The following is a 20793-nucleotide window of genomic DNA, read 5'->3' as shown; positions in this document are numbered from 1 at the left end:
GGTAGGCTCTAGACCCACCGCGACACTGAACGACATAAAACGGTTATCATGCAAATGAATTAATTAAATTAACAGTTTCAGGGTTTTTTAACTGTTAGAGAATTACATTAGCACTGTACATTTCATTATATTTCAAATTTATATCTATGTATCATATACTGTATTTGTAACATGATATTTTTACCCTCGTCTTTGACGATGGACATTAAAGGAACACTGTAAATGCTATCTGCATTGCTGTCCCGCTGAAAGTACTTTTTTAAAGCCACATTGTACTTTACTGGCCTCATGCCTCACTGAGCAACTGATATTATCACCATCCGTCCCAAGCTGACATCATCACTAAGCAGACAGGGTTCATTCTCAGTTTTGCAGAAACTAGCAGATGCCTTTACAATAGATCATATATTAAAAATTGAGTGAAAGTTAAGGGGATGTTTTTCTTTGGAGAACATTTGTATAGTTATGTGCGCATCTCACAAATCATTTGTTTGAGGAACCACCTGATCAAAGAAAGAATGTCCAACAGGGTGCTGTGTCTGAGAAAAACTATTCTCATGGATACTTAATGGGAAACATATTTGTTCACTTTATGTACAAACATAAATTTACTTTCTAATGTACAACACAGGTTTTAAAGTGTTTTTATGGATTTGCACGTTTTCATATTACAACTGTTTCAAATTGAAAACCCAAATGCCAAGCAATTAATAGCTACCTCTTGTTTACCGTTAAACAGCAAGTCTATATGTATGTGAGTGAGTGAGTGAGTGAGTGAGTGAGTGAGAGAGTGAGTGAGTTACAAGCCAGTTCCATGAGGTGCTTTGTGTCTGAAAAGCCTGGAGTGAAAACATGCATTAAAACAATGCGACTTAAAAATCTACACTTGCAGTGGAATATGGTTCAGTTTTGTTTCCTAGCCCAAGGTACACAAGGCACATCTCCCCGGTGACATTTCTGAGAGGGTGCAGACATGACACAACAAACATGTATGGACTGAAGCTTTTCAGAAAACAGTGACACTGCTGATGCCATCCATCATGCAGTCACACCTTATTACTGTTATATTTATTCAATGCATCCATGTGACCTTGTCTCTGCATTCCAGAAGTCAACACCATCCCCCGCTGTCTCCCTTCCTCTTCCCCTACCTCTTTCTCTATCCTCTGGTGGACACAGCATGAGGTCTCCTTACGTCAGCAACATAGCAGGACCCCTGTCTCCTCCTGGTTCACACTGAGCCTCTATCTCCCCTGCGCTCATTAGTGCTAGAGATAAGAGGTGACAGAGGCGGTCAGGGGAATTACAAAGAGCACAACAGCTTCATGCAGCAGAAAAGCGCTTACACTAAGGACGCAAACCTTTTAACCGAATCTTGTATGCATGCTTTAGAACACTGTGGGTAGCAGAGAAATGTAGCTGGATTTTGTTGGCAGCATTGAAAATCATGTTTCCACACTTAAGCTCTAACACTAAACCTCTGAACTCTGGATCCTCAGGGGGTTGTTAGTAAAAGCAACAGTTACATATGGCACAGTGAATACTCAAACATAATTTTTTAAATATGTATGTTTTTAATACACTACACAAGCCTACTTGCTAAATTGTAGGTCTACAACTATGCTGCCATTCCCCCCATTTGTTACTCACTTTATAGCCTTAAAGTGACAGGGTCCATTACATGGATGTGTAAAAAAGAAAGACACCTGCTATGTATTTATTGGAGAATATCTGCAGATATAAGATTGCATCATTCTTCTTCTACATTATTTTTTTTCAAAGCGGATGTTGTTATGATAATGATTTTCAGTGTCATACAGTTTGTTTATTCTGTGCTGGTTGTCTTCTTAGTAGTGAGTCATGTCTACCAGTTTATGTGTCAGTGTTAGGCTTTCTTACTGATGGAGTTTTATTGCTTGTAGACTGTGCCATTGCAGTTGTGTAATTCAAGTCTGCTCGAAACACCCTGCTATATCATTTTGACTACAATGTATCTGCTTTTAGGGGACTGCTAAGCTGCTAAGAGGCCTGCTAAAAGTAGGATCAGAAATAACTTTGTATTCATTGTCATAATTACCACAATGTCCTTCGGTTTCTCCTTCCTATGCCTCATGTGTCTTTGCCTGTTCTGTAATTTCTCTGTGTTTCTGTCAAGAACTCGTACAGGGATGGTACACGTAGAGGACATCCAGTACAAGCTCTTTCTCTGAGTTTGCAGCTAATGACAATGTTTTGCTAAAACATGAGAGTGTTGCGCTGTAACAGTGCATCTTGTGAATTTTTTCCAGAAAATTGACAGCGAATGTCAGATTGTTTTTTGCTAATTATGGGGTTCATTATGCATGAGTGTTTTGTATTGTTAGGGGCTGAGGCAGGGTGGGCAGGAATTCTGCATGCAGGAGAAGTAGCTGAGGTGCAATGGAGATACCAATGTCAGAAACAATTTAGTCTGGGTCTACAGTCTGTGTCTTAAGCATTGTGACAGGCAGGCCGGGCTGCTGGGGCACTGAAGCCTCCTGGAGCAGAGTGTGAATTAGAGAGGCTGAGTGATGGTATGGAACAGACACCATCATCAGCAGTGCTCACTGCATAACAGCGTTACACAACACAATTCTATACGCTATGACATTCCTACATGCGTTTTTAGTTCCTTGCTGATCCAGTTACAGAATGTGAGTCCCAGTGTCTGGAAGATTAAATATAGGTTAAAGACTGTCTCGCTTATGGAGTCGTGAATTGTATTATCTTCAGCTGTCTACCGCAAAGCAGAAATCTGAGCAAAGTTAGAAGGTCTTAAACATTCAATAAAGAAACATTGTCATGCAAAAGTCAGAGACCACTTTGTAATTATTTAATTTCCAGGCAGTATTACCATCAGGCATAATCTATTAATATTTCAGAACACATTTAAAGAACATTAACAAAAAAAGATAATTCACTTATATAACAAAGAGGGAAATCTAATGAATGTGTTAAAAAGCATGTTTTTTTTTTTAAATAATTAAAAAAATGACTCTTAATACAGAGCAACACCTACCTGAGAAACAAAATAAAATCATGCTTATGTTAGTCCATCCACTTTAAGAAAACTGAGTGTGCAAAAAAATGTGTAATTTTTCAGAAGTGAAAAATAATTCAGAAATGAAAAAAGAATTAAATTAATTCCCAAAGCTGAATGTTAGATAATACCCCTGTAGATTAATTTGAAAAATGAAAGTCTCTGATTTTTGCATATGCTCTGATATTTACATTTAACTCATATTTTAAAGTAAAATAGCTCATATCATGGAAATTCATGTTCACTCTTTTTAAACATTAAACAGTAATCTAAAATGTAAACATGTACATTTCTACAATGTACTATTCATTCCACAATGTACATTATAGAAACTAAGTCACAAAGACAGTCTTGACTCTTGTTTTGGTGATGTCAGGGAAACCAAAGCATTTACATACCTATTCAGCCTACAACAATTTGTCCCCACCCATTCACACTGAAGTTATAAAGAGTGTTTAGGCTGGACCACTCTTCTAATGCTAATAAAAGCAGAGGTCATTCTTAAAGCACAGTCACAGAATCAGCATGTTATGTGAGTTTGCCCACTTTCACCCTTGTTTTCAATGGTCAGTATTCACACATAGCTTGTGTTATTTGCGCGGGGGTGTGGGGGGATCAGACACAGTAGTGGACTACAGGCTGTAATTGTAGAACTACAGTGTTCTACAAGTGAGAATGGACAGTGAGTGTAGAAACAAGGAGGTGGTCTTAATGACAGATTATGACTGATGACTGTGTGTGTGTGTGTGTGTGTGTGTGTGTGTGTCAGTTGGGTTTACTAGATTTAACTGGAGAAAAAAAAACATTGTACTTCACTCAGTAACCTAATATTCATTTGTCAGAAGTATGTTCATATGTTCTCAGAAAGGGAACAGAGAGACAAGTGAAAGAAGCAGAGGGTTTCCTGTGGTTAGAGGGGTAATGTGGTCACAGCCACATCTAAATTAGGTTCTTCAAACAGCGTGCAATGGTGTACAGTTGCATAAAGCTGGAAAAAGTGTTTCCCATTAAATCCTAACTGTTATTAATTGAGTTTTGACTAAAGTATGCTTTGATTAAATGTGACATTTCTTATTATGCTATAATTTTTTAACCTAGCGGTGGGGATAAATAATATCTTTTTAAGTTACGTTTCCATCATTATTATTCAACTGTGTAAATAGAGTATGCATGCAATTACACTTATTGAATTAACCTGTCAATAATATTAGTATATTAAACCTATCATTCACAAGAGTAATATGTATATTCAGCAGATATTCGATTTTGTTGTATATTTACAATGGTATTTTGTACTTTAAGTGTGTCATTGTAATGGTCTTGTATTCTGATGTACATAAGACTGTAAATATTTTGGTAAAGACCCCTGTAATGGTAAATAATGATAATTTTGATAAATGTATTATAGCTGGGTGGCATAAGCCAGTGGTCATTGTACAATACAGGAGTATTGAAATTGATTAGGCTGGTGTTTCTTTTTTCTGTCATTAATTTTTAATTCAGCTAGGGGTTTAAACTGTAACTGACAGTGGTATGATGACATATACACTGGAAGAAATGGTGTGGTCACCTGTTCATTCAGCACCTCTTTGAGCTCTAAAACAATAAGAAGTAGCTTTTTTTCCATTTGCCGCTGGAGCAGCTTCAGCTCTACTGGGATGGCTTTAGAGTAGACATTTGAATATTTCTGTCTGGATTTGATGGGATTCAGCCACTAAGAAAATCAGAGAGGTCGGGTACTGATGTTGGATGATAAGTTCAGTTATCATTACAGATTTTCTCTAAGTTATTGGATAGCAATCACTATAGAGGACTCATGTCAACTGCTCAATAACCCAATGCTGGGGTCTTTATGCTCCTCTAGCTAACGCTTTGTATTAAGTATAGTGACTTTATGCTCGTGTGTTGCTGCCCACTGTGCGTCCCATAATACTGAGAAGGCAATGCCCCTGACTTTGCACCAGCGCTCGTGTAAAATAATAGGTGAATGTGAATCGGGTTGGCGGCGACGTTTCTCGGCAGAAGAGGGATGTGTTTGTTACTGTGTCCCGGGATTATTTGGTATCCGTGTGCCCCCCTGGAGGAGCGCAGTGGTCTTTTCCGGACAGACATGTCACTGTGTGTGTGAGTGTGATCTAGTCTGCCATTGCAGTGGAGGAGCCGCACATTGGCGGAGGAGGAGGAGGAGGAGGAGGAACACTACTACTCTCTCTCTCTCCCCACGGACTCGGTTTATCCGCTCTGAATCAGCGGGCTCGGACACACGGATATTTCACTGCGGGAGGCGTTACGGTATCACACAGACTGAGCTCGACCTTCGTGGCGTTATCGCGCTGGGAGGAGTTGTCGTTCCCATCAGCAGCTCGGCGGCGGGGACAGGAGGAGGGAGCCGTTACCGAAAGCTGTGTGCAGTTAAGGAGAAAAAAGGAGCGCTTCTCCTCAACTTTGGACTCTCCTCTGCTCCTCATTTTTTCCCTTCGTGGTCTCTGACATGTTGCTCCTCGTCCACTGAGAGCTCAGCAAAACAAACTGCAGCCCGGCGCTGCGGCACCGCGGCGACCGACCGACACCGACTACCGTTAACCTCGCCGTTTTGACCGTGTTCCTCCTCTTCTACTGGGCGCCACTCTTCCCCTGTTTAAAGGCTACAAACGGCGCTTTCTGAACAACTTCATAGTGAGAAGCTGAAGGAGGCACAAAATGTCTGCCAGGGCTGCCTCTAATAAGGTAACGCTGTGATTTATTCAAGTTTAATAACGTCGTTTTCGTCGACAGGGTCAGAATCACCTGAGCGCGGGTTTCAGCTCACCGTAACCCGCCCAAAGCCTCTAGGAACACGGAGAAGGGGGAGAGCCCCCTCACTCTGTAACCGTCCATGGATAAGGTCATGTGTTTACGTTACCGTCCCCAGCGCCGGCGAGTCCGGTCAGCGATGGCAAGCCTTTAGCCTTCGTTAGCCGCGGTTAGCAGCACAACCTAGCTGTACACACTATTGGGCTAGCTTAGCCCACTTAGCCGCTAAAAACGCTACCGGTTCGTTTCCATTCAGTATAACTAGCCTTACTTGGTTTAACATTTCTCGCTTTAAAGAGCTTGAGTTAGTTGTTGGTCTGAGGAGCCAGAATGTAAGGTTAACAGCTGCTTCATTTTACGAGGAGCGTATAACTGGAGTCAGAAAGCCCAACTTAATATTCGTAAAGCTATTCACGTGCTTACAATTTGGCTAACGTTACTATACATACACATTTACATATAGTGTATATTTATAAGATGTGCACCTCGCATATGTAACGTTTTTACCTTTCAGTATGGGAATTCTTTTTTTTTTTTTGTTCATGCAAGTAATTGGAGTCTTGTTTTGTGGCACTACTTTGGCCTAGGCCCTCTTTTTAACCACACTGTAATCATGGAATTAATGGTCAGAAAGTAAAAGCCCACTATTTAACATGGGCGTGTTTAGGTCGAAACCTGACAGGTGAGCTGCAGAAACCTACACTAACATCCCAGGAATGTGCCTGACCTGTATTTCCTCTCTGACGTGTGTCATGAGTCGTTTGCAGTGTGTACACTTCACCTTACTCATCTCATATTAACAAACAAACTATTCCCCCCCCCCCCCTTCCTCAAGTCCACTTCATTCCACTGGGTCTAGACTGCTTCTGGACTAAAGCTGCTACCCCATATTATAGACTGGCCTGTTTCTGTTGTGAAGTTTGATATACACCTTTGTTTTTAGATGTGCATTTTTGTGTGCCATTTTTTCTTATGCCATAGGCTGTAATTTGAACTGGAGCAGTCATTCAGCTTGGCCGTGTCATAGTAATCACAATGAAGCTGCTGTCTAAATGGCTCTAGTCCATTGCTTTCCTGTATTCCCCAAATTGAAAATTTTTCGTCATCAACTTTCAGTTTCATCTTGCCACATAAGTAGATAGATATTTTGTTGAAGCTGGATATGGAAAATCACAATTTAATTTCAGACTTGATAAGCGTTTACTTTTAGTGCTTCTTTAGGTGTATTGGCATAATTATAGCTGTCTTTTACATGGGTCACACAAGGTAAGATTTAGGGCTGTGGTTACACTATTTTCTGACTTAATACTACCAGTTCTTTGAAGAAATGAAATACAGTTTGCTCTATTATGACTGTTCACGTCAATGCTTTAATATTAGCCCAGTGAAAAGATTAGTCTATTCATGATTTATTGTTTGCAGAAGTGGAATGATACCACTTTGCTGATGCTGATACTGAAACCTTGAGTATTTGTGGAATGCTATAGTGAGAGTATGAGGGGGAGGGAGCTGAATTTCCTTACTAAGTTTAATCCTGTAGAAGTAGGCATAGAAAGGAAAAAAGGGAATCTTGTATTTTTCATGTTTTTGGGTCTGAAGGGCTTTTACATGTCTGGTTGATTTCAGAACAGTTTTATAATTACCTCTGGTCTTTTCAAATAAACTGTTCAGTTGCCATCATTTTTTATAAATTACAAAATAATTAATTATATTACGGGGTCAAGTGAAAGAGGTGGTGTATACTGTCAGTTGTTCCATGTCGATGTTTTGGAGATGAAGGGATCAGGGTCAAAAATATAGGCCAGAACCCAGTGTCTGAGTATCTCTCTCACACTCATTCTCCAACTTGGTCATGGTGCTTCATGCATGTCAGGTGACCTGGTTCTCTGAGAAACTTGGACATGCATTTTCACTTGTGGATCAAGAGATTACTGTGGTTGTGTGTTGGTCTGATGGTTTGTGGCCTGAGCAGTAGGAGTATTATTACATCTGGAAGTTTTGCCTGTAATGGTGAAAGCCTGCTGATCTTCAGATGTTTTATATTTAAATGTTTTTGGGTTTTTTTGTGATAAGAAGACAAAGGTCGAGATGTAGTCTATTCTGGCAAAACATCATTTGAAGTGCTTGTCTAAGAGAATGTTAATTTTAGAAACAGCAAATGATCACATTTTATTTTCTGAATCCTATCTTGGTATCTTAAATGTCAGCTAGTACTAATACTGTATCGGTTTGGTGCATTTTCTCTCTCTCAGTTACTTAAAATGACCATTTAAAGTTGGGATTGCATACTCAAACACTAAATTAACAAACATGGAAAAACACAGCTAACAACACAATTTGAGACTGTGTGTGTTTGTGCTCATTCAGGATAGATTTCTTACAGAATTAGGTTATATACCTTCTTTTATTCCCTTCAGTATTAACTAGAAGTTGATTGACCATCTATTTCCAATATGCCATTTCTTTTAATGAGGAATTCTGTTGTAGTGTCTTTTTGCTGGTCTGTGGAGATGCTGAGATTGGATTGCCTGAGCATTTTCCATTTATTAAAAATAATACTTTGCACATATATTCAAACTGCCTGTACTGCTCAATTTAGCGGGTGTAGGCAGGCTGTATATTTTCAGTTTGTTTGGCGTATATTTTGGACATATTGAATATTTTGCTATTTGTAGATCAGAAACATAGCATTGTGAACTCCATTTATTTAAAGCTTTATGCCTAGAATAATTTCATTAAAGGTTTTATTTGAGTCTGACAAGCGTAGGCCCAATAAGTGTATATTCACATTTTGTGTGATTGTTGACAGTAATTTTTGTTTTGTATTGAATATCTGTACATATAATTTTCTTAGAACTTTTTAAGGATTAAAGCTTGAAACCATTGTGATACATGAACACAATTTCATTACATTTTCATTGACCCAGAAATAAATGTGCTGAGACCCGAGATCTGAAAATAGATCTGTCACAGCATAGTGTGTTTTAGTGATCTTGCTGCTCTGAGCAGAGTGCCTTCACTGAACCATAATTCATAGTGTGTAAATTCCTGAACAGGTATGTTATGATGATGATGATGGTGATATTGCATAGATCACACACATTCATATTCTCCAGTCATTGTATATTTAAGAGAAAACAAATTTCATTTTTGTTGTGTTCAGCAAAGTGTCACTGAGGTTTTGTATCCAGCTACTGACAGCATGGCAGATGATTTTGTTGTTGCTTTTTTTTTTTATGGCGATCATTGGAGTTTAAGTTTATTTCAAACTCCATGCTGTTTGTCTTATATTTTTGGCTAAAATTAGTTGTTTTTATTGTACCTTTAATCCACATATTCATAATTTGACTTCGCCTCCTTACTCATTCCTTTTTCTAGAATGAAACAGACACTGTGATGTTTCAGAAGGAGTCATGCAACATACCCAGTTAATGCTGTCATAGTCTTACTACGACTCACTTGTCCTGCCTCCTTCCACTCCCATACCATGACAGTAAAAGGAGTAAATTAGACTGAACTAGGATAATGTGGTCTGGTATGTGTTGCTTATTGGGCAGCTGTACAAAAATTGGTCATGAGTCATAAGTAGGTGTATTCCACTGCTGGAGCCTTTGCTCATGTTCCACATTCAGATCTTCTTCAGCTGATGTCTTGGTTGGGGTTATAGGTCAGCAGTGGAGACTTCCTTTCCTGGTGTAGTATTTCTTAGCTGAATATGAGCTGGGCACACGGCAAGTTCTGTGAACACATGGTCCTACTTTATGTACTGTAAACACAGAGCCATGCTTGCACACATGCGTATCCTGGCCTTTTGATTATTGTGGCTGTACTCTGATTAAATTGAATGTCCAGATTTTAGAGGGGTATTGAAGACTTGCATAATTTTAATTATTCTATTTTACCCAAAAACTGATTGGCTTACATCCCAGTGTAACACATTTTTTCTGGTTTGTTTTGCTTCATTAAAAGTAAAACATGTTTTACTTTTATCAGAATTTAAGCATTATTCATTGTCTTGCCCTATGCCTTTTGGCAGAAAACTTTCTTTTTTACTTATGGAAGAGCTTTATTTAGTTATTTTAATTTTTTTATGTCCTCAGACATATCCTTTTGTGAACTGAAAACCCCGATGTTCATATCTCTGTAGAGATACCTTTTCTCTCTTTTTGCCTTCTTGCTTGCTGCTGAGATTTTTGTCTCTGTGTGTTTGTCATTATGGCATGAGATTCATCTTGCAGTGACATACTGCATTGCTAAGGATATGCTATCTTTTAGTATGGTGGAAAAGTCTGTTTTCAGAAAGCTTCTTAGCATGGTTGACCTCTGCTTTGTTGTGTTGTGCCACAAACTCTTTTTTTTCCCCAAATTTATTTGGAGTTCAGGGAATCTGTAGGAAAAAAGTTGTCATCAGTTTCCTACTTTGCCACTACCTTCAACATCTGGTGGAGTTTACCGGCTGAGCTTTATTTTAGTTTAACTCTTCATTTCATAGATGACAAATGCTGTATACAAAATAAATACTTTAAAATAGCATATGTTCCAGTGGACCATAGATAGGAAATGCAGTTTTCGTTGTTGTGTTGAAATTGTGATCTGTTTGCCTTGATGAATAAGTTTGTTAAAATAAACATAAGCTAAACTTGTGTTTGAATTTAGCATTTTCTTCTGATCTATATTAAAATCAGGGGACTGAAAATGATCAGTAATTATCGACGTTGCCTGAAATGAAATATTTTATTGTGATATTTTCCAGGTATATCGTCCAGCCCCAACTAGCATCTTTTAGGATCACTAGTTTAAGTGCCTACTACGTTTCAGTTTAAATTCACAGAGAGATCAGTGTGGCTGCCCTAGGAAATAATACTTTCTATTTTCTAAGACTTGCTAACATTATGCAAAATTAATATATTCAGTGTTTCTGCACTCTCGGTCGTTGGAAATGTAGCTAAATTTGATATGTTGTGCTATGCTAAACAAGAGAATGGCATTTCAGTCTAAAAGCAAGTCTTGATTGATTGCATGACATGATTTCCAGGGACAAGTGTACCACGGTCAAAGGTCTAGTCATCAGTAGAGGTCATACACTGATCACACAACATTTGAACTGCCTCCTTGTTTCTACTCACTGTCCGTTCTCTTAGCTCATAGTTTTTTAGGGTAATTTTTTTTTTCTAAAGCATTGGTTTTGTTTTGGCTAATAAAATTTTTGTCTGTTCTAATTTCTAATTTTGAACAGACAAATTTTCTAATTTTAATTTTTGACTTATTGCACATAGCTTTAAAAATGGTGACAATTTGTATAATAGACTTTTTGTATTACACTCACACACACACACCAGTCAACACCTCACGTCTGTACTCATGCATTTGCGCTGTAGAGGTTTTCTTTTTGTGCAAATACACATTTTGTTCGTGAATTGTACATCATACTGAATTAGGGGCCCCAGCTAAATATAATGCTCAGCAGGAATACAGTAAGGGCATCTTGATATATACGTTTGAAAGATTGGTTGCATGTAAAGATTATATTACATTAATTAAATTATTCTTATAATTCAGATAATTATTCTGATAGCTGATACTCTGATATACTGTTTTATATTCATTCATTCATCCATCCATTCATTATCTGTAAGTGCTTATCCAGTTCAGGGTCATGGTGGGTCCAGAGCCTACCTGGAATTATTGGGCACAAGACGGGAATACACCCTGGAGGGGGCTGTTTTATATTCAACAGTATATAATTTGTAAAATGTACAAAAAAAAAAGTGCTGTCAAAGTGCTGTGTTCTGTTTGCAGGTGTCTTTGATTGTTCGTAAAATTCAGTAATGGAAATATAAGATTTTTTGTTACCCTTTGATGTAAATAAGGGTAAATTCATGTCCCAGTACATGTGAAAGTCACTGAATTAAACTTTAGCTGCAGATCAATTTGTCTGCTCCATGATCTCCTTGTGAAACCTGAGCTCTAATCATTACATATGGGCTCTTTATAATACTCTGGCGTCAGCAGCCTTGAGCTATTTATAGCTTTTTCGATATGGAAGAACAACTTCACTGGTGCCACATATTTTCCTCCCATTCTTTCCTCGCTGAAGGTGGTGTTCTAGGGATTGAGACTTGAGAGGGACTTCATACCGTCTTGCTGATAATCCTTTACCCACCTTTGTTACAAAACCTGAAGTAGAATTTGAACTCTTAGAGCACATTGTACGTTCTATGTGTTTTCAATACTACCATAGGAAAAGAGGAAGTTAAACATGCATGGAATTTGTCGCCACTCATGGCCTGATTAGACACAAATTTCACCATGACAGCTTGCCAGGTATCTCCCAGGCAGCTGTGTGTATGTGTGTGTTTTGTATCTGCCAACAGTCGCTTGTATCACTACTGTCTATCAAAACATCTGTGCGGAGGTGAGGGATTGGAGACGAGTATATCTTGGTGTGCAAACACTATTCTACAACAGAAAACTACTTATCTCAGCTGGTTCACCTGTCTGTAAAGCATCTAAAAGAACTCCTACTGTTAGTGTGACTACGAGAGAGGGAGAGATGAATAAAACCTTGGCACGGGGCACTTAGGAGACCATGCAGTGTTATCCTCACTATGCAGCATATCACTCTTCTATCTTTGGCAGTGAAACTTCCAACTGTGTGTGATATGCAAATGCTGCTGCTTCAGAAATTGCTATCTCTTTTGTGCACTGTAATCCTGTCCACTTTTACTTTGGCTTGATATTTTTAAGTTTACTTTTATCAGAAGAGAATGTCCTCAGTAGTGTTTTACTGTAGTTATTTTGGACATTTAAGACAAAAATTTACATGTGTGTTTCAGTTTTTTTAGGCTGAAAAGCACAAAGTCCTTATAGAGCTTAGGAGCACTTGATGACACTGATGCCATGTCTAAAGGCTGATTTATACTTATATGCGTTGACTCGATGCAGAACCTCGAGCCTCTGGGGGTGCGAAAGGGATATGGTGAGAAAGGGTAGCATGGCAGAAAAAGTTTGGGATACCCTGCTCTACACTATGTAGTGGTGTAGTAGAAGGGAGTAGAATGTTGTTTGGGACAGAGCATCGTTTACATGAGGTTCCAGGAATGAAACAAATACAAAGCCCTGTAATAATTCCTGATGTCCACACCATGTCTGAGGAAATCTCTCGCTATGAATTTGCTTCTGTGTGTGGAGGAGAGGAGTTAATTTTCCTGTAGTTCTTCGGTTCAATTTAAATAATGTATGTCTGACTACAAACCAATCACAGATGTTGTGGTCTGCATGGATACATGGTTACATTTTTGGAGAGGTGCTCATCAGGCTACAAGCGTTTATACACCTGAGTTGGTGTTTGCGTCGCTCTGCCATTACACCACCACACCACTAGGGCTGAATCCACATCTCTGTATGTGGAGGAGGGGAGTTCATGCTTCTGTACTTCAGTTCTGCATATACAGTGACCATCCGACTTCTGACCAGTCACAGTCGTTGTGCTTATCAGAGGTGCTTATCAGGTCCGCGTTGACACGTTCCCTACAGCGTAGGTTCAACACAGAAATATAAATTAGGTTTTAGTGCTAGAATGCTTGAGAATAGCTCATAAACAGAGGGCAAATGGCTGCACCGAATGGGTTAAGGCCAATACAGAACTTTACACTGCAGATGGATCACTGCTCCTACTGAGCAGTGGAGCTCCACACTGTAGCACAACTGCAGCTCCCCTCCCCTCTACACACTACTCTTGCAATGCTGCCAAGCCTCAGCTATGTGTGTGTGTGTGTGTTAAGAGGCAAAGGAGAGCCAACAAGAGACCGAGGCGCAGATGGGGATGAGAGATTAAAAAAAAATGGAGACATACCTGAGCTTTTAGGCCTACTAAAAAGGGGGGACTGGGAGTTGCAGGTTTATTGAGTTGTTTAAAGTACTTAAGATATATTTTTATTTATTTATTTTATTTATATCCCAGGCTTGCTTTGTGCTCCCTCTCTGTCACTTTTTTGCTCTCATTGTGGCTTTCTGTTTCTATCTAGCACACTGATTGAATTGGAGCTCTTGCAGTGTTCAGGCTGCTTCAGTTTGTTTGTGCTGGTGGAGGGTTATCTGCCAGATCTTCAGCTTGATTAAGTGTTGGAAGGTCAGATAAAGATGATTTGTGAACTTCCTGAGGTGATCAGAAAGTACTGCTTTAAATATACATTTCAGTAATATTTGGAACTTGTGTAGTTATTTAACCTGTTTGGACTTCAAAGTAGCCTGCGGAAATCAGTCCATAGCACGTAGCTTAAATATACCAATTGTAACATGTTGTATTTGGTATTTGGCTGTGGCATTACTACTGTAATATCTCAGGGTACAGTTTAGTATAGCTTTTACTTTGTGTTTGTACTGAATCTAAAATGCATCTTTAATGCAGTCTAAATGAAGGGAACATCCAATGTGCCATTCTAAAACCTTAAATATTGAACCATTTTGTATACAGAATGTAAGTAGTTGCATCTGAATGTAATTTTGAATCTCATCTTAATATCATGTCATTACATTAACATTAAAATAACATTTTTATTTATCAGAATAAAGACTGAAGTATATGACAAATTACTTTATTACACACACTGTAGGTCTGTAAGTTAATAAAGTGCTTTTAAAAACAGTGTAAATGCTTCAGCTATGTGTTTCCAGTATGGGCTTCTAGGAAGTAGCTCGTCTGCAGACATGCACATTTAATCTACCAATCTTCAAAAAAACGGATAGTCACGCTCAAATGTGGCTCACAGGTGCGTCTCAAACATATATCTGTGGTCAAGGCAAAATGTTTTTACTCTCGCGAGCTGGTTGGAAAGGGTCTGTTGGACTTAAATGTACACGTTAGGCAGCGCTTCTCGTGCAAAGAAATTGCGACTGGGCAATTGGTATCATGGGTCAAGAGTTTTAATCAGCTTTTTAGACGAGGAGCGTACCCTTTGCTCTGTAGTAAACTACCGCTTTAGTAATATCACGCCACTTTGTACTTTTCTTTTCGTAAGGCACAGCGTTAGCTAATGAAGCTTGCAATGCTGTCTGAACTGGTTTAGTGGTACTGGGATGTGAATGCTTCAGAACGGTAGTAGCAGCAACTTGGAGTTTAACAGCTTCGTACAGAAGTTTGTGCTGCTGTTGTAAGTGGTGAAATAGGCTGGGAGTACCCCCGCATTTTGATACTACCTCCTTTTGGCATTCCCTGCAGATAGCCGTTTCTACTACTCATCTGACCGGTCAAATCCGAGCCATTTCCATATAACTGAACCGCTGCTTTTCTTTTTATAGACTAACTTCTCTTCACGCTCTGTGTGTGTGTGTGTGTGTGTGTAAGAACGCGGGTGGGGACGGGGCTATGTGCAAGATTTACACTTAGAGCAATTTAAAAACTTCAAATATCAATATAAACGATATAGCCTCACTCCATATCCCGTTATGTTAGGACCTGTTCTTTCTGTGTAGTATCCTCTAGACTTGAATGTTTGACTCTGCATGCTTCTCGGTGGAGCATGGAAATCACAGGGTGGTGTGTATGTGGCCTTAAGATAGAATAATGGGCATCCCCCCCCCCACTCCTATCTATTTGGCTGCTTTAAGGTGTACAGTGTTTTCAGTTTGCATCTGTCTGTGCTGAACTGCTACAGTTCTGTTACACACATAGCTTACCATCTTGTCTTTTTGCTGTCATTCGAAAATGATATTTCAGGTCCTAGTGATTACATTGACAAAAAAAAATTTTGAGATTCATTCTCAAAAAAACTGGCCGTAAAGACCCCATTCTGCTGCTGAGCTCTACTAAAAGTAGGGCATGTTTTCCTAACCTACCTTCATTCGCTTCTGTGTTAAAAACTCTATGAAAACCAATGCAGTTAAAATGGCCACAATTTTCAGGAATACTTTCACATATTTCCTTCCACATGAGCCTAACCTGCATCAAGGTTTTTCAGGTCATGGCTGTATGTTGCTATGACTGATAGGTATTAGATGTTTTCGACAAATTGCCCAAATGGATGGCCTGGCTGAAATTTTTTGTGGCATGTGCCTCTTAGTCTTTTTATCACTGTCTCATGATGCTACTGTATTGAAGCCCACCAGCGACAAAAAGTCTCTCTATATCTGGCTCTCATGCTCTTTCTCATAATATAATTGTAGCTCATTTTAAATACCACTTTCTTTGCCGTATCTCATTCTCTCTTGGTAATGATTATGAAAAGTTAAACATATTTCACACATTGTAGTTGTAGTGCCCTAGTCATGCATACACTTTTTTCAAACGTGTCCAATAAACCCAACTCAAGACATCTTCATCGTTGATGCTGATGTAATTAAAAAAAAGCTGAGTGTGGCTTTCATCGTTTTATGGAGTAAGGGATTCCTCTGAGGCCTGCCATGAGGGCGTCATTAATTGCTTAAAAGTGAGAATGCACATGGCTACATATCTCTTTGCCCATTATTTGACAGGTAGCCAAAACACAAACATTAATATAATCCTCTACATTATGGTTGAATGAGGAGAGGTTTCTTTGTGGCAGTATTCATTTTAAAAAAGGCATGCATGTACACGCAGCCTATTTATAAGACCAGTATCTTATAATTATACAGCTGTTTCCAGGTTGTATATGCTGCAGTGATGACCCCTTCCGCCTCCTCACTTCAGCTTTTCTCTTATTGATGAGTTGATTTGGGCAGCTGCCTTTCCCAGTGAATGCTTTGGCCCATCCTCTCGTTAGAGCTGTGCTCAGCTGTCTGATCCATCTGTGTGTGGGCCCAAATGGCTCTGCTTCAGTCTGAGGCTCCAGATCCCTTACTGTAGAGAGCTGTCAGCTGCTGCTTCTGCCAGGCTCCTTCCTACTGTGTGGAATCTCTATTGGCATGTATTATAAGGAGCTACGGAGTTGCATCATGAAATGTGAAACTAATTCTGACCAGAAACATCTGCTCACTTTATATGTAACATGGAGGCTTACAACCCATAAGCAGTGTTTGGCAGAGATACCTGAAGCATTCATGTTGCTCATTAGCAGATGTACTTTGAGAATATGGTGACATGCCTCATTTGCAGTATTTTTGTTTTGTTTTGGGTTTGATGGACTGACACGGAAATGTGTAACGATTAATATTTCATATTGGGTTATGTAATAATGCATATTTAAAGTAATGTTTATAACAAATAATGGTGCATAGAATCACTGAATCCTGTATGTTTTCTTTAGCATGTGATTATAACAGAATTATACAGGCATTTAAATTATGTACTTTCAAATACTGAAAAAAGTACCACCAGACATCTCAAGCTTATGTTTATATTTTACAGCAGGCTACACTTTCTAGCAGTAATCTTTTTAAGTTATTTAGAATATTTCCTCGTTCACATTGTGGGAGAGGGGGTGTTTCTTAAATCTGATTAGTGGAGTAGCCAAATTGTAAATCTGAGACAACAAATCTATATGTTAAGATTCTATAAATGATCCGTATCCAGTCATATGTTCAGGCTGTAGTTGTATTTGCTTGTGTAGCCTCATTGTTTGTGGTGATAAGGATGCAGGTTTGGGGGATTGACTAGGACAGTACCAGGAAAAGCAAGCAACCATATAATCAACATGGATTATGTTTAATTATATGGCAGTTTCCATTCATAGTTCTGAATCATTTTGTCACAAGATCTGAGACCAGACATGATAAGTTTTTCTCATTGTTGTTTACTAAGTAACATCCAGTCACTCCTATATCCATTTTCTGTAACGGCTACATCCCGATCAAGGCTGCAGTGTTCTCATAGCCTATGTCTGTCTGACAGGGATGCCCATCAGCAAATTTTGTTGTGCTTTGTGTTCATAGAGAGATTGAAATTCTGCAGATGTCTGAGGCTGTGTAACCAGCTTGAGTCTCCTTTAGAGTTTTTTTTATCAAGGATTTTTGTCACCTGTAGCTTGGTGGTGCAGGCGGCTGTGGGTTGTTATTAGAACATAGTTTCTCAATCTGGTGTTCTCCAATTCTCCGCAGTACAAATGCTAACGTCTACACTCCAACAAGGCTGCCTTAGAAACAACAGAGTGAGTGACTTTCCTGGGGACAGCTGCTCACAAAGCTGTTTTTGGATCACACACAAAAAAGCTGCTGGTCTCCTAGGAAACACTCAATAAAGACTGCATAGAGAGAGAGAGTGTGTGTGTGTGTTGATTCAGTTGTTCCAAAAGAATTCATATGAAAGGCTTGGTGCCAACAGAAATCACGTGCCCAGCTCATAAGTATTTTAGCTGAGCTGAGAGTAAAAAAAAATCACTTCTGACTGAATGGTGCAGAGCATATTGCATCAGCATTTTTACAACACTACTCCACTTTAAGACATGACATAAGGCATAAATCCTTATTCATAGCTTACCCTACCTTTGTCACTCCACAGAGCTTTTAAAGCAGAGTCCTGGATAGTAATTTATGCTATTTATGAATATTCATTAAACTTAATATTTAGTGATAGTTTCTTAGTGTATTGGACTTATGTTTGTTATTACTGAACTTGGCATGCATTTTATTTTTTATTTAATTATAAATTCTTAATAACTATTATTGGCAAGTCTACAGTCTTTAGACTGTATGAATGAGTGTCTGAATAACAAACTAGGATTTAATTCCTGACCCAGAGAAGTACACCACGCTACGCCAGTTATATATTTTAGGGAACATGTCCAAGGCTATTTATTTATTGTTATTAAAATTGTTAACAGTCTTGATATAAACCCAGAGTAAACACAATGTAAATGTAAATGTTGTATGGTATAACCTGTGGCTTATGGCATAACTAAGATAAATATAAAATATTTTCCCACACTTTCAGTTGTAAGTAATTTGCAGGAAGTGTGTGTGATTTTATATATATATATCATTTTTTTAATGACATTGCAGAGTATCTACCATTTTTAATTAATGTTATAACTGCCCTGCTGTTTTGTATTTTAGGTTTAGCTGGAAATCTTAAACTATTGTTCCACACTGACATTTAGTGTTGTTTAAAGAAATAGTAAAGAAATAGTGAATGAATTTGAGTGTATATTTACCATTTTCCTCTTATCTCTACTTTGAAATTCAGCTCTCAAAAAGCAGGCTTGAGAACAGGCTTCCTTAAGAAGTGCAGAAGAAAAACATGGGTACATACTAATAATATACATTCCAAATATAGTAAATTACACCTTAGGCATGAGATTCAACTATGCTATGTCATGAGCGTATTTTAATTTCAATATCGGTAATCCTTAATCAATAATACCACTGCCCTATTCTCCCTCAGAACACAGGTGAAGAGGTTGAGTTTGCAGTAATTGTACCCTTGTTCAGCACATTTTCTTTCTCTCTCACACTCACACTCTCTCGCTCCCATCATGCTGCTGAATTGGAGCTGAGTTTTCTTTTTAATTAATAATCCATCTCTCATGGTTCATTATGCTTTAATGGTCCCCAGAATGAGCTCATTTGGCTAGTGCGCTGTCTACACAGAAAGCTGCAGCTGACTGAAAGAGTAAAAGTGCAGTGGATAATTTGGAAGGGATGCTTTCTTGTTCAGTTTCTTTTATAAGCCCCATGTAATGACAACACTGCTTCTCATACTGTTTACTGATTCTGCAAGAAATCAATAGAATTATTTGAAATTCTGTGTGCCTAGTCTTTGCTTAATATTTTAGAAAATGCTTTTAATTGCCATACTTATACAGACAGCAATAAACATTTAAATTGTAATCAGTCTGTGTTTAAGAGATACTATTGCGTTAGTTTTCCTGCTGTCAATCAGCAGAGATCTTATGAAGTTGTAGAGTCTTAGTTGCGAGGCCGTATGAGACTGGCTGTGTCATTGTTTGAGGTCAGATGCAGAGGAATGGAATAAAGTATTGCATGTTCGTTAGAAAAGGTGCTTATTGAACCCATCTATTTTCACTGTGAAGAGTAATCTCTTGCTTCCTGCTTCCTTGCCGTTCAGACGCTTTGCTGCTTAGCTCTGCTATCTTCTATTTCTTTCCTTTTATTTTTTCAAAACCGACTTGTTTTTCCTGTGATAGAGTATCTGAGCTTTTAAATATACACAAATCAGCAGCACTACGAAGCCAAAACTGGATATTTTCTGCTTTTGATACTTTTTAAAGTAGTGTGATTGCTCTAGGAACCAGGACTGTTCCAACAACCAGGATATTTCATCAGGCTACAGTAGAAGAAACTTGTGAAATGCCTCTTCATTTTGTTCAACACATGTGCTGTCAGAATTGCTACGGACTTCTACAGAGAATGTCAGCTTTGGAAAGGGATTTTCGGAACCTGTTATCAGAGTTTAAGGACTGGCATGTCGGACCTGCGCGAGGAGTAACAGTGAGTGGGAGTACGGGCAGCAGACAGTGGGCTGAGGACCTAACGGAGCAGCGGACAGTGGAGGGACACAGATCTAGACCAGAGGATCGAGTAAATGGCAACAATGCTGTGAGTACAACTAGAGACGGGCAATGGGTGCAGATTGAAGCTAGACCCAAGCGCCGTGCTTTGTATAGCTCTGTAGTCTCGTCCTCTACTCCTGGTACCACAGCTGGTCCAGGGATTTCAGCTGCTAAACCTAACACTGCTGCTGAGAGAGCACAGCACAGACCCAAACCAGAAAACCGGTCTTATTCACTGCAGCTGAAAAACAGGTTTGAACCACTGCATGCCCTTCGTGAGAATCACAAACGCAGTGAACACAGCACAGAAAGTGCCAGAAGTGTCAGTCAGTCTCAAAACTCTAACAAACCTACTGCAGACACCCTGATCTTTGGAGATGACACTGTTAATGGGGTAACAAACCCAAAACTCATAGTGAGATGCGAGCCAAACATCACCGTGCCTGAACTTACTGCAAAGTTTCCAGCTGTACTGGCTGAGTACACCAATGTGAAGAGGATTATTGTACACGTTGG

General features: G+C 39.0%; 1 protein-coding gene across 11 annotated transcripts in view; it reads left to right on the top strand.

The window, feature by feature from the left end:
* Positions 1 to 20793, top strand: part of tjp1b (tight junction protein 1b) — a 79017-nt gene that overhangs the window by 31124 nt on the left and 27100 nt on the right. Inside the window, exon 1 of one of the 11 annotated variants that reach the window (XM_066669927.1) lies at positions 5214 to 5785. The exons of the other annotated variants lie outside the window; for them this stretch is intronic. Within the exon in view, the coding sequence (XP_066526024.1) occupies positions 5759 to 5785 (27 nt within the window). The 5' untranslated portion in view covers positions 5214 to 5758. Of the gene's footprint in view, positions 1 to 5213; positions 5786 to 20793 lie in introns of those variants that run through there. 11 annotated transcript variants of the gene reach the window in all.

The sequence above is a fragment of the Hoplias malabaricus genome, chromosome 4, assembly GCF_029633855.1.
Source record: "Hoplias malabaricus isolate fHopMal1 chromosome 4, fHopMal1.hap1, whole genome shotgun sequence".
In the NCBI taxonomy this organism is placed as follows: domain Eukaryota; kingdom Metazoa; phylum Chordata; class Actinopteri; order Characiformes; family Erythrinidae; genus Hoplias; species Hoplias malabaricus.
This window is presented reverse-complemented; position numbering and strand designations above follow the sequence as displayed.